Genomic DNA, 14661 nt, shown 5'->3' with positions numbered 1-14661 from the left:
TTTTTCAAGGATGGGGGGCCAACTTCACAGAGGTGAGAAATCTATATCTCAAAAACCATTAAACTACAGATATCTATTAGCACTCAAATTAAAGCTAGTTAAATGTACTATAAATTAGTTTATTGCCTTTATCTTCTTAGGAGTATTAGTTTTTATATTTGAAAAAAATAAATTCACAAAATGTTAATTTATAGTTGTTCTGATAAAATTGTTGATGTTTGAAATATATATCTCAGTAACCATAAGACGTACATATGTATGCCAGCATTCAAAATAAAGGAAATTTAACTTACTATAAAGAAGTGTTTCTCCGTAGCAGTAGCAGTTTTTATGAGATTTGCATATGGATATAAATTTTGTCCGAACTAGAAGTTAATTTATTTTGTCAAATATCATAAAAACTACTTCTCCTATGATGATAAACATCATAAATTACTTTATAGTACATTTAACTAGCTTTAATTTGAGTGCTAATAGACATCTGTAAGTACAATGGTTTTTGAGAGCATTTTTTTAATAAAATATAACTTTTTAAAAAGCTATACCTAGGAAACTATTGAACTGATATAGCACCAGTAAGCCTCATATTTTAGCAAATTTACTCTACTTTAAATGATTTTCTCCTAAGTTTTATTGTGTTATTGGCAGTTTCAAAGATAAAGAGCTCCAATTAAAAATATATTCTTTTGTAACATTTTGAAATAGCCAACATTTTTTATTCCGCCAAGCTATACTTGGCAGACTCATTAATTTTGACTAGTAATTATACACAGTTTTCATTAAATTAATTAAAAATTGGAGAGAAATAACTGCATATTTACTCCTCTTGGGCTCTTGTACTTATAGTTTTCATTTCTCTGTATCATAAGTATTATCAGGATAGCTCATATTTGATAACCTGTCTTTACTTCCCCATTTCTTATTATATTTATATTTCATATTATTCTACCCGATTTTCTTTATATTCTTTCTTATTATAATGACATCCTCAATCTCCTTTTAAATTACACTTTTTTTTTTTTTTTTACACAACAATCTACATTTGATAAGCATATACTACATGCCAGCAGCAAGCAGCAATATGCCCCCAAACGGGCATATTAATTTTTCTAGTACTAATGAGAAATCCTTAAGCCTTCATTTGCTATGCAACATGAAGCAGTTTTAATTCCCTGACGTGCCACATAAAGTTTTAATTAGATACCATCCCGACCAATTTTCCTTAATAATTATTACTCTTTATCGTTTGATTATATCAGTTATAGCATTTTATTTCTCATGATTTTACTGTTATTACGTTACTAGTACTTCCTTGTTTTCGTTTTTAAACTTGTAATTTTTTCATTTTACCTGAATTATTCTACTGTTCCCTTTCTATGTTATTATAATAATTGATTGGTGACCAATACTAAGGCTGTCTCAACTTCGCCTGTAATATCCAATCTTACTATAATCTTGTGTTATAGTTGTATTAATTATTACCCTACAATATTAGTATAATTATATCTATCATAAATATGAATCTTAATCATTTATTTTTATTATTGTTAACTATTTTGAAATTATTCACGACCTTTAAAGGATTGACCGAACAAACATTCAATTCGACATGAATAATTTTTAAACTGACTCACATAAATAGCTAATAGAAAACTATGACATTGAAGTCAGGTGATTTTTTCAACAAATAATAAATTTATAGTTTTAGAGGGGCATTCCCGAGAAAATAAAAGATCCTTCAAAGACAAATAGCATTAAAATTTGTCCATATAATGATAATAAACAAACACCAATAAAATTTGAGATAAATAATAAAGGAATTATTCTATACATAATTAGCGGTAAACAATAGAAAAAACATGGGACAAATATAAATCCCCAAATAAATTAAAATCATTCCACTCGCTAAGCTCTCCATTGTAGATACTGTCAGTATGACAATTACAATAGAAATTATAAGCAAGCATAGTAATTAAGATGATACGTTACTTACCCATTCATGGCACCGTGGAAAATAACTGAAATGATAATATAAAATATACCATACTAAATGAAATATTTATTAAACAATAAACTAACATCAAATGTTGCATCTTTATAATATTATCTCTTAATAAGCACTTTTATTAATTTTCTGAAACCTCCCTTTATTTTCTTTATTACAATTTACAATTGTATTTACATAAAAAAACTTTAAGTAAATTTGATGTAATATAAAAATGGAGTGATACAGGCATGTAGAGAAACAACCCATTGGTAGCACTCTTATCATACTTATACACTAGAAGGTCTTGAAGCCATCTTCTGTTCAGGCACCTCAGAGGATTTTCAGGAATAGAAAAAGAAGCAAGGTTAGAAACTAGAGGGATTTGATGGTTAGGGAGTTTATAATGGAAGGATTGATATCTGGTTCGGGCTAGATCATAGAAGACAAATGAAACATTAAGGTCTTTATGGATGATTTTATTTGTGATAAAATGCCCTCTTTTTCCATAAAATAAAAATATAACTTTACAATGTTCTCTAATTGGAAAGATTCACCAGTTATACTGGGAAATGAAATAATTTTCAATAGGAGTGATCACCTGATGGGGAGGATAGAGGCGAAGACATCTGGGAACCTATAAGACCTTTGCCAACCTCAACATTAAATGTAAGATGGAGTAATGAGTATGGCAGTTTCAATGTAATTTTCCAAGGTAACAAAAAAAATATTGATGAGAGTGAATAATTATTAGAATTTTGAGATAGGTCTATTCCATAAACTTGCAGATATATTTGACCAATAAGGGGAAGATCTACCCTGTGGGATCATCAATTTCTACGAAACTTTTTTTGGTGATACTAGGTAGAAAAATATCAGACACATGTCGGAGGGTTCTTGTTAATGCACTGTAGGAACCGAGAAAAAAAGAAATTTTTTTATATCATCATATGTCACCTTTGCTCAGTAGCCTAGCGTAAAGCAGGCCACATATAATGTGTACAAATATTTTACCTAGCCGGTTCAAATAAGTATAATTGGTAGCAACCTACAATATGGGTATATATATTGAAATACTATTCAGATCGACTGATGTTGCGAAGTGGGACAGATACAATATTGTTTTTTTTTTATAAAAATTTGTATTTAAGAATTATTGAAACTAAAAACGAATCATAATTGCTTTTTCTGAATTATATTTTTTTTAGCCCACTATATAGGGAGCAATTTTTAGTTTTGTAATTTATTAGGCATTTTAACTCATTTAATACAATTGACAACATTTTTTTTGTAATTCTACATCCGAAAACAAATCAAACTAATCCCATGATTGGAACTAAGAGAACTGTATTGAAATAAATTAGCCCTCTAACCAAGAAAACTGGCTTAAAATATTTTGTTTTTTTAAGGATAAGTTAACATTGGTTTTTATCAATCCAAAAACTCCTTTGTACGAATTCTGACAATAATCGTAAACTATATTTTTCTAAAAAAAAAAATCTCATGTTTTTCGACCTAGTATCACCAAAAAAAGTTTCAATTAAATTGGGGATACCCCTTGTAAGTTCGGGTTTCGAAGGAAAGTATGACCAGCCGATTCCTCCAAAGCCACTTGTAAAGTAGTACCTAGATATGATATATCATTAAAGAATATTATTTAAGGAAGGAGCTAATATGAAATATAGATGTGCCAAGAAAAAGAAAGTTTACACAAACATAAGTGAAAGTAGTGGAAGGAATTTGATAAAATCGATACAGAACTATCTGGATACTCATACCCTTTGAACCTTAAAAACAGTTTGCAGCAAGTTCATGAATTTTCTTGAGTAAAAACTTTTTCTTTTTTTTAATTTATGGTGGAGTGTTAGTAAAAGTTATTTTATACTGCTCCACTAATTAAATTTTAATTGCAAGTTAAATTCCACATACTTCTGTAGAAAAGTGCGGCAATTTAACAGGAGAGTTGGAAATTAAGAGGCAAGCAAGGAGAGTTGGAAATTAAGAGGCAAGCAAGGAGAGCAGATTTACTGCCATAGTTATTGGTGAGCCATCCCAGACGAGTAGCATAGAATCAAAAAGTGTAAATTATAGTGAAAGTACAATATTGGTACATGGTACATAAAACAAGTTACAGGCCGTAGAAAATACCTTTATCAGGAGGCTATAAAAGCCAGATACAGAAGCATATTTTTATGTTCTAATCCAAATCACACATGATAATGATGAACAAACAACCAAGTCCGTCCAAAACTCCAAAATGCCTCCACTTAGTATTAAAGGTGTAGAGAATTAATCAGCAATGATTTCATTTTTAGAAGAAACAGCCGAACCGAATAAAATTCATGATCAAATCACTACTGAAAGGTGTTACCATATGCTGTAGGGCAAAGCTAAAATATACAGAAAATTAAATGCTAGCCCTAGCCTAGGTGCTGACTTTCAGACATATCAGCTCCCACAGGATAGAAGCCCAGGATTGTGATTAAAGGTCTCCACCATGCATAATTAAAGATGAACTGAAGAACACAGGATACAAAGCCTCAAACATAACCAACGTAATTTCAAGATTTAAACAGCCCCTCCCTATGTTCTTAATCAATATGACCAAGGAAACATGTAATAAAAAAATTTGTAATATTGATTCTATCTACTATTCAAAAGTAGTTATCAAAGAACTGCGAAAAAAAGGATACTACACTAGGTCTACATAGATATCCACCGAGGTGAGTAAGAAGTGGGGGATATCATGAGATGCCTACTAAAAGTGCTAATTGTGACAGCCAACACCCTGCCAACTACAAAGGATGTGAAACCCTGAAAGATTTATGGAAGCAGCACAACTCTAGAATCCATACCAGTGGCCTACATCAGCTCAAACATCTCAAGTACCTCCAGATCATCAGGAATTCCTACCTCTTCAGCAGTCCTCACATCTTCTACCAAAATCAGAGAACTTAATAGGACGCCAACAAATACCAAGAAGACCACTTATAATTAGGAATGAGAAAACAATACCCAACCAATATCTTCAGTTCCTATCACAATTCCTCAATCATTTCATATATTAATAAATTGTTTAAATAACCTTACCTTCAGCATAACAAGGTTATCAATGTGTTTCTGTGATACTATGATGGATTATTTTCTGTTGAGCTTAAAGTGTCATAATTAAAGTTGTGATTAAAATTTATTGTGTTCTGTTCAATAAGACTGTTATTCCACATTCTCTGAGTATAACAAGCCATAATGTGATCTTTCAAGCTACTAAGTGTGCTTGTTTTAAATTCACAATGAGGACACTGATGAGGCCTCGGGTCTGTATGATGAGTGATTATGTGTGACTTCAAGCTACAAATTTTAACTGCTTTATAGTCACAATGATGACAATGATAAGGTTTCTCACCAGTATGACGGGCCATTATATGTGACTTTAAATTACGAGGTGTAATTGTTTTATAATCACAATGCGGACATTGATGAGGCCTCTCACCTGTATGACGAGCCATTATATGTGATTTTAAATTATAAAGTTGAACTGATTTGTAATCGCAATGAGGACATTTATGTGGTTTTTCACCGGTATGACGGGACATTATATGTTTCTTTAAATCACGGGATGTGATAGTTTTATACTCACAATGAGGACATTGGTGAGGCCTCTCATCTGTATGACGGGCCATTACATGTGATTTCAGGTCATTAATTTTAACCGTTTTATAGTCACAATAGGGACATTGTTGAGGTTTCTCGCCTGTATGACGAGCCATTATGTGTGATTTTAAATTACTAATCTCAACTGTTTTATAGTCACAAGAAGGACATTGATGAGGTTTTTCCCCAGTATGACGAGCCATTATATGTTTTTTTAAACCATTAGGTGTGCTCGTTTTATGATCACAATGAGGACATTGATGAGGCTTCTCACCAGTATGATGGGCCATTATATGCGATTTCAAATTTCTTAATGTTGGTGTTTTGTACTCACAATGAGGACAATGATGAGGCATCTCACCTGTATGATGGGACATAATATGTAATTTCAAATTACTAATTTGAACTGATTTATAATCACAATAAGAACATTGATGAGGTTTCTCAACAGTATAATGAGCCATTACACTTGATTCAGAACTTCTAAAGATGGGCGTTTCATGTTCAACATTAGGATAATGTAGGGGTTTCTCACCAGCATGATGGCACATTATATGTTTTTGTAAACCACTAGATGTGATGGTTTTATGTTCACAATATGGACATTGATGAGGTCTTTCACCTGTATGGCGCGACATTACATGAGATTTCAAACTTCTAAATGCAGCTGTTTTGAATTCACAATAAGGACATTGATGAGGTTTTTCACCAATATGAAGGGTTTTGACATGTCTTTTTAAACTACCTACTGCTGCTGTTTTATAATCACAATGTAGACACTGATGAGGCCTATCGTCTGTATGACGGGCCCTTATATGTGATTTTAAATTATAAAATTTAACTGTTTTATAGGAACAATGAGGACATTGATGAGGCTTCTCTCCTGTATGATGGGATATTGTATGTGACCTTAAACTGCTTATTGTTACAGTTTTATAGTCACAATAAGGACACTCATGAGGCCTCTCATCAGTATGACGAGCCATTATATGTTTTTTTAAACTAGCTGGTGTGGCTGTTTTATATTCACAATCAGGACATTGATGAGGTTTCTCACCTGTATGATGAACCATTATATGTAATTTTAGTTGACAACGGTACAATGCTTTCCATTCACAATGAAAGCATTGTAAAAGTTTTTCTCTTCTATGCAGAGCTTTTGTATGGATTTTCAAATCAATTATTTTATCTGTTTTATATTCACAATGAGAACATCGATGAAGCTTCATATTTTCTGGTAAGTTAATATTCATGCTCAACTGTGCTTTCTGGTGGTCCATCTCGCAGAGTAGATTCTTGGCACCTATAAACAATAAATATTACAGTAACAGGAAATATAATGCTTAATGTGTTAAAATTAATAATTGTTATTACTAATTCATAGTTTCAACATTCAAAGTAATATTATTTAAAAATTAGTAAAAATATTAGAATTTTAAATACTTTGCATTTAATTATAAACATATTTTAATTACATATAAAACCATGGTTCCTACTAACTTTAGTGATTGAATGATTTCTGAAATTATTTAACTATTTCTGAAAATTACCGACTATTACCACAGCTTTTCTGCAACCTTTTATTTATTTATTTTTTATTTAAACAATTTTTTTTTCACATGCAATAATAAATCAATGCATACAGGTAACCGCATAATTCTTCTACTTAACACAAAACTATGTTTCTTCTTCAAACACAAAACCTATCCATTTAATCATTGATTATACCCTTTTAATATAATCAGTTATATAATTTTTCTAATCAATATTAATATTAATAATCCTAATTTTTAAAAATGAAAAAAAAATATATATTTGTTGGGTGTGTTTATTAAATTTTAAGTTAATTAGATATTTTTTTCTGGACTTTTAATATATGTAAATAATTATTTTGCATATGAAAAAAAGCTATACTTCGTATAAATAGATTTGAATGATTTGTATAACCAATTATTGTCAGGACATACAGTTTTTATAAGTAATATTACATTATGTTTCAATTAAGGACAATAGTAATAGTGATAAACGTTTTTAAATCCCATTAAGTGATACTTAAAACTAGGCAGGTTAACGAGAGTACTATACTAGAAATGAGGTCTTCACCAGAATATAAATATCAACTATTCAAATATTTATACAAGGTTCCAGAGACCCTGTTGTTTTAACTTTCGAGAAGGATTGTGCTAAGTTACCATTGATACAGAAAAATTCATTTCATTGATGATAATATTCACAACAGAGGAACCAATAAATCTCCTCAATAATTTAGACTAAAATAAATTTATAGATTAATAAATAAATAATATAAGAAAAAACGTGTTTTCATCTTTCTAGAAATTTAATTTAATTTTAATTTTTATAAATAAAACGAACTGCCAAAGGAGTCACTAACCAAAAGTTCCTAAACTGCCATTGGCTTGTGCCACAGGGGTGCCACAAGTGAATTCTAGTGGTGCAGCAGTAATAATTCATTTCTAGGATTTCATAATTAAGAAGTAGAATCTATTAATATAAAATAGTAACATGATCATCTTTATGTCTACCACTTGTAGGCTATTTTTTTGTTTCAAGTGCTACTAGGTTCTTGTAGCTAAGAAAAAACCAATTCCTATGGATTTGATAGTAAATTTGTATTACATTCTTTTAAAAGACCAATTATTTTATTATTAAAATAAAATTTTGCATTCCATTGCAGGTCCAACCCAAAAAAGTATCATGGTTATGGGCCGTTACATCTCTTGGGTGGGTAGGAACAAGGAATATGATCCTCTATCCAAAAAAATAGAAAAGATAATAGATTTTTGAATAACTTTAACTAACTCAAGGCAAGTTCGATAAAAATCATTAAAGCTATTTCTATTCTATTCTAACATGTTTTTCGGCTACAGCACAGAGGGGCCCAATTTAGTAAATCCACTAATACAAGAAGTAATTTTTTTTCTGAGAAATGGTGGTGGTAGTAGTAAAGAGTTTGGGGGATCATCCATGTATTTTTATTGATGTTATAAACTACTACTAGTAGGATTGAGATACAGGGTTTTAATAATTTTACTGGAATGATTTTAGCCCCAAAATTATTGTACCTTATAGGTAGAAGTTGAGTTTAATAAATATTGGTAGATGACACGTAAAGAGCAGAAGATATAAAATAGTAGTTAAGATAAACTAAAGTTAAATAAAAGAAAACTCATGTTATTAGATTGTATAAGAAATAATTTGCAAAGTATTTCCCACTTGGGTAGAGTCAGAAGCATTAGAGAGAGCATAATGGGTGAGTAACGATAAACCATATTAGACAACAGTTTGGGTTTTATTGTGAAGTTGTTTAAAAGAGGCACAACATTTTAGCAGATTAGTAAAACAAAATATATCTCTAATTTTCGTTATTTTTTCTCTTTATTGTAGGGTCAGCTATTTAACCCTATTATGGTTTTGAGCTGAGGGTGAAGATCAAAGAATCAGAATAGGTTGAAGGGATTCATAGGAAAGTAGATCCAAACTAAATCAAGAAATCACTTTTTTAGGAGTCAGAGATGGGAAGGTCCATCTTAGTGTCAAACAGTCGAGTATGACAGATGGTGGAGTGGGGAATAAGGTGAGGATTGAGAGAGATCACTAGACCCATGAAAAATGACATAGGATTCAGAAAGCACACTTGAGTTGTTGACATTGAAGTACTGGTCATGGGGAGATTGAAACAGGCTGTCATAAAACAAGGAGACAGATAAACTACAACACAGAACAGAAGAGAGAATACTGACATTTCAGCAAATATGTACCAAAGGTAACGACAAGACATTGGGACAAACAATGCAAAAGGATTGGCATTGAGTTTGTTGTAACAATACTAACTTCATTGTAATCATCGATCATTGGTAGAGATATACAGCGGAAGGGAATGAATAATAGGTTTTAGTCAGATCTCAGATATAGATATTATGTAGTAAAAAACTCTTAAGAGAAAATATTACTGGAAATCATCACTGGGTGATACGGGATTGTGCATTAATATGATTGGAGATCAGGAGATATTACTCATAGAAAGTGGGAATCAAAGCAATAGGAGTAAGGACTGATGTTGTGAAACAGGATTAACAACTTTTAATATAATTATCAATTTTTTGAAAACATATAAAATAAATAAGTGATAAAATTGAACGATCATAAAATATTAATCATGTTTTAAGAGTCTGAAATAAATTTAAAAACATATTTTCAGAAAAAATGAAAGAATATAAATAAACTTGATTGAAATAAAAATAAGTTAACAGAAATATTTTGTGCATCCACCCACGTGACTTTTTTCTGACATGACAGCTTTGGATGGCAAGCCCATTACAAAAATTGTTTGCTGAATCATACTTAATATTCATCCAATTAACATAACTTTTTTTTTGTTCAGCTTATTAGAAATTTTGTTTTTTGAATATTTTAGGAGATGAATAGTTTTGAAATTATTAAAAAAAGTAATAAAAACCAAACAGCTTCCCATGGGAACTTATGGGAAATACTTTGAAAATAAATCCAAGTATTCAGACCATTATACCATATCTTGACTAATATGATTATTGTAGAAACTTAAGTAACATTTCATGTTATGTCAACATTATGATTGTGGTGATAGGAAAGTAAAAATACAATGAAATCAATAAAATGTGCTATTATAGTAAGCATAATGGAAAATTTAATTTCCTTAATTTTAATTAAGTCTTAATCTTTTATTTAATGAAGTGATTGGGATCAGGATTCTCTTTAGATGAATCCTGATCCCAATCACTTCATGTGTCGGTTATAGGTTTACTTATAATACCTGCAGGCCAACATACTGCTCACACCTAACTCTTTCTTTATTGAACCAGAAATAGGGTAAGTGCACCAGTTATTTATAGGTCAACCTTTGTTTTTAAATATTAGAAGTTCGATGCCAACCACTGTTTTAAAAATTGGTGCCAGTTATAAACTGAGAGTTTAGCTTACAACCGGCATCAATTAGGAAACGGTTCTTGACCCTAAACTTTTCTCAGCCCAGATGAATGGAGAAGTGGTTCTTGATTAATTCTCTCACTGAAAAATCTTATCTCTTATCATATAAAAATAATAGGAAATATCTGAATACAAAAGGTTCGAAAAACATTTTAAATTCAAATGGACCTTTTTTCATTTTGTATTTTAGAATAAACTAAACAGATTCGCCATATTAATGAAAATGGAATGGTACCATATAATCAGTTTTTTATTTTATTTGATGGTTCAAGTCCTTCACAGAGGACCTATACAGCCTGAAAGTGGGAATATCAATATTTCCGCTGTGAAATAAATATTGACAGAGTCGAATCCAAAACCTTCTGAAGCAAGTGTTCTGAGACCCTTGCCCCAGCCCAGCAATAAGGTCTTCATATGTAATCTTATAAAATGAGAATTGATTTTGATAGGAAAATTATAAGATTAATAAAACTAATAAAAATATCAAGATGAAAATGGGGAGAGATCAAGCAAAAATAAATAAGTAAGAAAAAAGTAAAAATGATATTCTTGAGCTACATTCTTTAATGATTATAAAAAGATAAATAATCCTTACCATCATCAGGAACAAGTAGTTCTTTTTCTTGTTTCACATGAACAAGTCCACCTGCCGATAAGTAAAAAAAAACTATAATCAATAAAATAATAATTACACACATCTGTACATCTTTTATGGGAGTGCAACAAGTGCAAATCGACAGCTGAGAATAAATCAAAGCAGCAATAATAATAGTATAGGTTATAAGCCATAACTAACAGTGAATACACGCCTAACAATCATCTGGTGTTGCATTCGAGAAAGTTACCTGAATTTTTTTAAACTTTAAAAATCAAACTGTATTTTGTCAAAAAAAAAAACCTATAAATTAAGTGTTTGCTGGGCCTTTAAACTTTAGATCAATGAAAGTTGACTTCATAATTTAATGTGTACAAAATTGTCTATTTAGCATCCTTGTATAGAGGCAACAAAATATAGTTATAACAAAATTAACTTTTTTATGTTTAAAATAAAATATATGTACTGTCCATCATGGAAAGCCACAATCTCAAAAATATTGCTTAGACAAAATGTAGAATTGTAAAAAAACAAATTGTAGAAATCTCCACAATCCCCCAATCTCGCTCTATTACTAAATGTATTCTTCATAATTATCAAGTATATATTACAGTGTAACCATGAAGTGGGCCCTGGATATAAGCGAAACTTCTACTATTGATAATTACAGTCCTGACACTTTTGTATTGAATAAATCTGTTACTGAGAATTTTTAAACCTTTGTAATGAGATTTGATTTCTTAGATTTTTCAGTGGTTACCTCTATAACTGGGCATTCGTGGCTCAATATTATATACAAGTAAAAAAAAATTATCAGATTTTGTTTTTCTGTACCAAGATTATGTACAATAAACAAGTGAATAAAAGTGCAGAAAATGTCAAACTAAAAGTGCAATTCATTAACAACCACTGAAAAATTAAACTTTTGGATTGCTATTGTTTGGAGTTAACCTTAAAACTAGTAGCACTCAAATACAAACCAATATAACTGATTTTTTTAAGGCATTAGGTTTCTTATACCATACATTTTTTTATCAACATTTTCATCTCTCTAAATGAGAAACAGTATACATCAACATCTCTTAGTGAGATAAATATACAATTGTCATTTTAAACCTGCCTATTTGGAAAACTGGGTGAATAAAAAGCCTCTTCAAGTGATAAAAAATCCTAGGTCCTTTGAGATCCCAGTTTTATCGGTTACACTATATTAACTATTACAAGAACTAAATTTTAATCATGTAATTTAAACCTATCAAATCTTAAGTTTTCCTCACCATGATAAATACTTGGGGTGTCCTCTTCTTTGATATAGATCGTTGGAACTGCAAATAAATTTAAAATTCTTTAGTTTAAAATAATTAAAGATCTTAAGTTTTTACCATTGCCTTGTTAACATTATTTCATACTTCATACCGGTCATAAATGGTACAAAATTAAGACAGAAGTCAGTATCAAGGCAAATAAAAACAGTGTTTTACGCAATAAAAAAAAACTACTTTATGTTTTACTTTAAAAAAAAAAAAGGAGAAATTGAAATTTTAGTAAACTATTTTTATCGTAAATAGATCACGAAACTAACGTTGGTAAATATAATTTAAATCAATAATGGAACCAGGACCATTGAGAATGAATAAAAAGTATATATATTACCCTGTAACATTAATATCCTTACACAATAAACACTAAATATCAGACTATATAAAATATTGAAAAATAAAACATACTAGCAGGAACAGCTTCATCTGTAATCTCTTTTTTCATAGAAACTTCCAAGCTACCCATACCTGGAAAAGAAAATATAAAAAGTTAAATAATAGAAAATTTAATTACTAAACAATCAAATTTAACAATACTTGAAGAACATTACTGTAAATCGAATGGTCTCCTATCCAACAAAACTAATACAATTTTTTTTTTTCTGTTGTGAAGATTTTGTTACACACTATATATGATATAATATATATTCGTAAAAATATTCAAATTTTAAGAACTAATATTAATGTCAAAAAAGAAAATCATTTATAGTAGAAAATTGTGCAACAATTTTCAAAAATCTATAGTTGATATTATTGTATACATTTTTTTTTTTATATTCAAGGACCAATAAATGGACCTTATTAGAAATGATCGAAATACTCCCTTAGATTTTCAGAGAGAACAAAAAAATTGTAGTAAATTAAATCCGAAAATTATATTGCAAAATGAAAGGAGGTTCCTTTCATCACTAAAATATTATCTAATAACAAAAAGGCTTTATAGGTTTCTGTCTAATAACATATAATGTTTTAATGTGTTAACTAAAAAGCAACAGTACTATGTTTGAACATAGAAACAAAATTAAAAGAAAATAACTGATTGCATAATGGTTGAAGTATCTAACTTGTTGTTTTATTAGAAGAGATGGTTACTTCTTGATATGGAGTTGGTTCTAAATAATGATTTATCAGGATAAAGTTCAGGTGAGAATAAAATGAAATAAAAACTGAATAAATGAGATGTTATAGTGAATATTTTCAATCCCAGACCAATAATAGAAACAATTAAACCATTCTCAAATTAATTCCTAATAGTTATACCTCATTACAAAATAGTGTAATAAATAAATAAAATAACTAATAGTTACTTACCAATACCATCCATACCTATCAAATAGTATTCAAAACGAACTAATATCACTGTATACAGATAACGATTTTTGCAAGCACCACCTAATATTTTGACATCTTAATGACAGAATCGATAGTATCTCGATACCATTTTGCTTCCATAGTGATACTTCAGTTCCAACCAGAGGGGCGGGATAACCCTACTCTCAATTTAAACAAAAGTAAAGCCAATGAGTAGAGAGTTGGTCCAAACTAACTGGAGCCCTAGTTAACGACATAAATAAGGATTTATCGCAGTAATGTAATTATCTGTAAAACCATTTCTTCAGTCGCAAGTGTGAACTGAATATTAGTTATATTAAAAGTTGTTTTCAGTAATATGGTTCATCAAGAATGAAAACCCATTGAGTTATTTTCGAGAAATTCGTGCTTAGGTCTCTGTTCTATTATAACTGAAACATTTTTATGTATCCCAAAATATATATACAGCCAAAAAGCTTTTTAGCATTACTGTTTTAGTCTTTCAAATAGAAATACCAAAAGAAGGGTGCGGCAAAATTTTCCTTCATCCTGGGCGGCTGACATCCACGCTACGCCACTGCCTCTCCTTAGACTCCTTCCTCCGTGGTTTAAAGACCATTTTTCCTCTGACGAAAGTATTATACAAAAATAAGAAAGAAGAATACAATCATAGATTAATGATTCGCGCCATTTCTGATAAAATTGATTAGACAAAGTGACACTTCCAGTAAGTCTATTTTAGCGCAAAAATTGCAATCATGTCTCAGGTATATACCAGCCATAAATATAAAATTCCAGTTTCAAGAAATTCGTATGAC

General features: G+C 30.2%; 1 protein-coding gene across 1 annotated transcript; it reads right to left on the bottom strand.

Annotated features, from left to right (window-relative positions):
- Positions 1-2448: 2448 nt before the first annotated feature.
- On the bottom strand, positions 2449-13978 carry LOC106683442 (zinc finger protein 271). Its single transcript, XM_014424925.3, has 5 exons — positions 13844-13978; positions 12941-13000; positions 12491-12538; positions 11214-11264; positions 2449-6938 (listed from the first exon to the last, which is right to left on the bottom strand). The coding sequence occupies exons 1-5, from the start codon at positions 13854-13856 to the stop codon at positions 5113-5115; spliced, it is 1998 nt and encodes a 665-aa protein (XP_014280411.1). The 5' UTR covers positions 13857-13978; the 3' UTR covers positions 2449-5112.
- Positions 13979-14661: the final 683 nt, after the last annotated feature.

The sequence above is a fragment of the Halyomorpha halys genome, unplaced genomic scaffold (assembly GCF_000696795.3).
Source record: "Halyomorpha halys isolate HHAL.00 unplaced genomic scaffold, Hhal_1.1 Scaffold483.1, whole genome shotgun sequence".
Lineage (NCBI taxonomy): Eukaryota > Metazoa > Arthropoda > Insecta > Hemiptera > Pentatomidae > Halyomorpha > Halyomorpha halys.
Note: the sequence above shows the minus strand (reverse complement) of the source record. Positions and strands in the feature narration are given on the sequence as shown.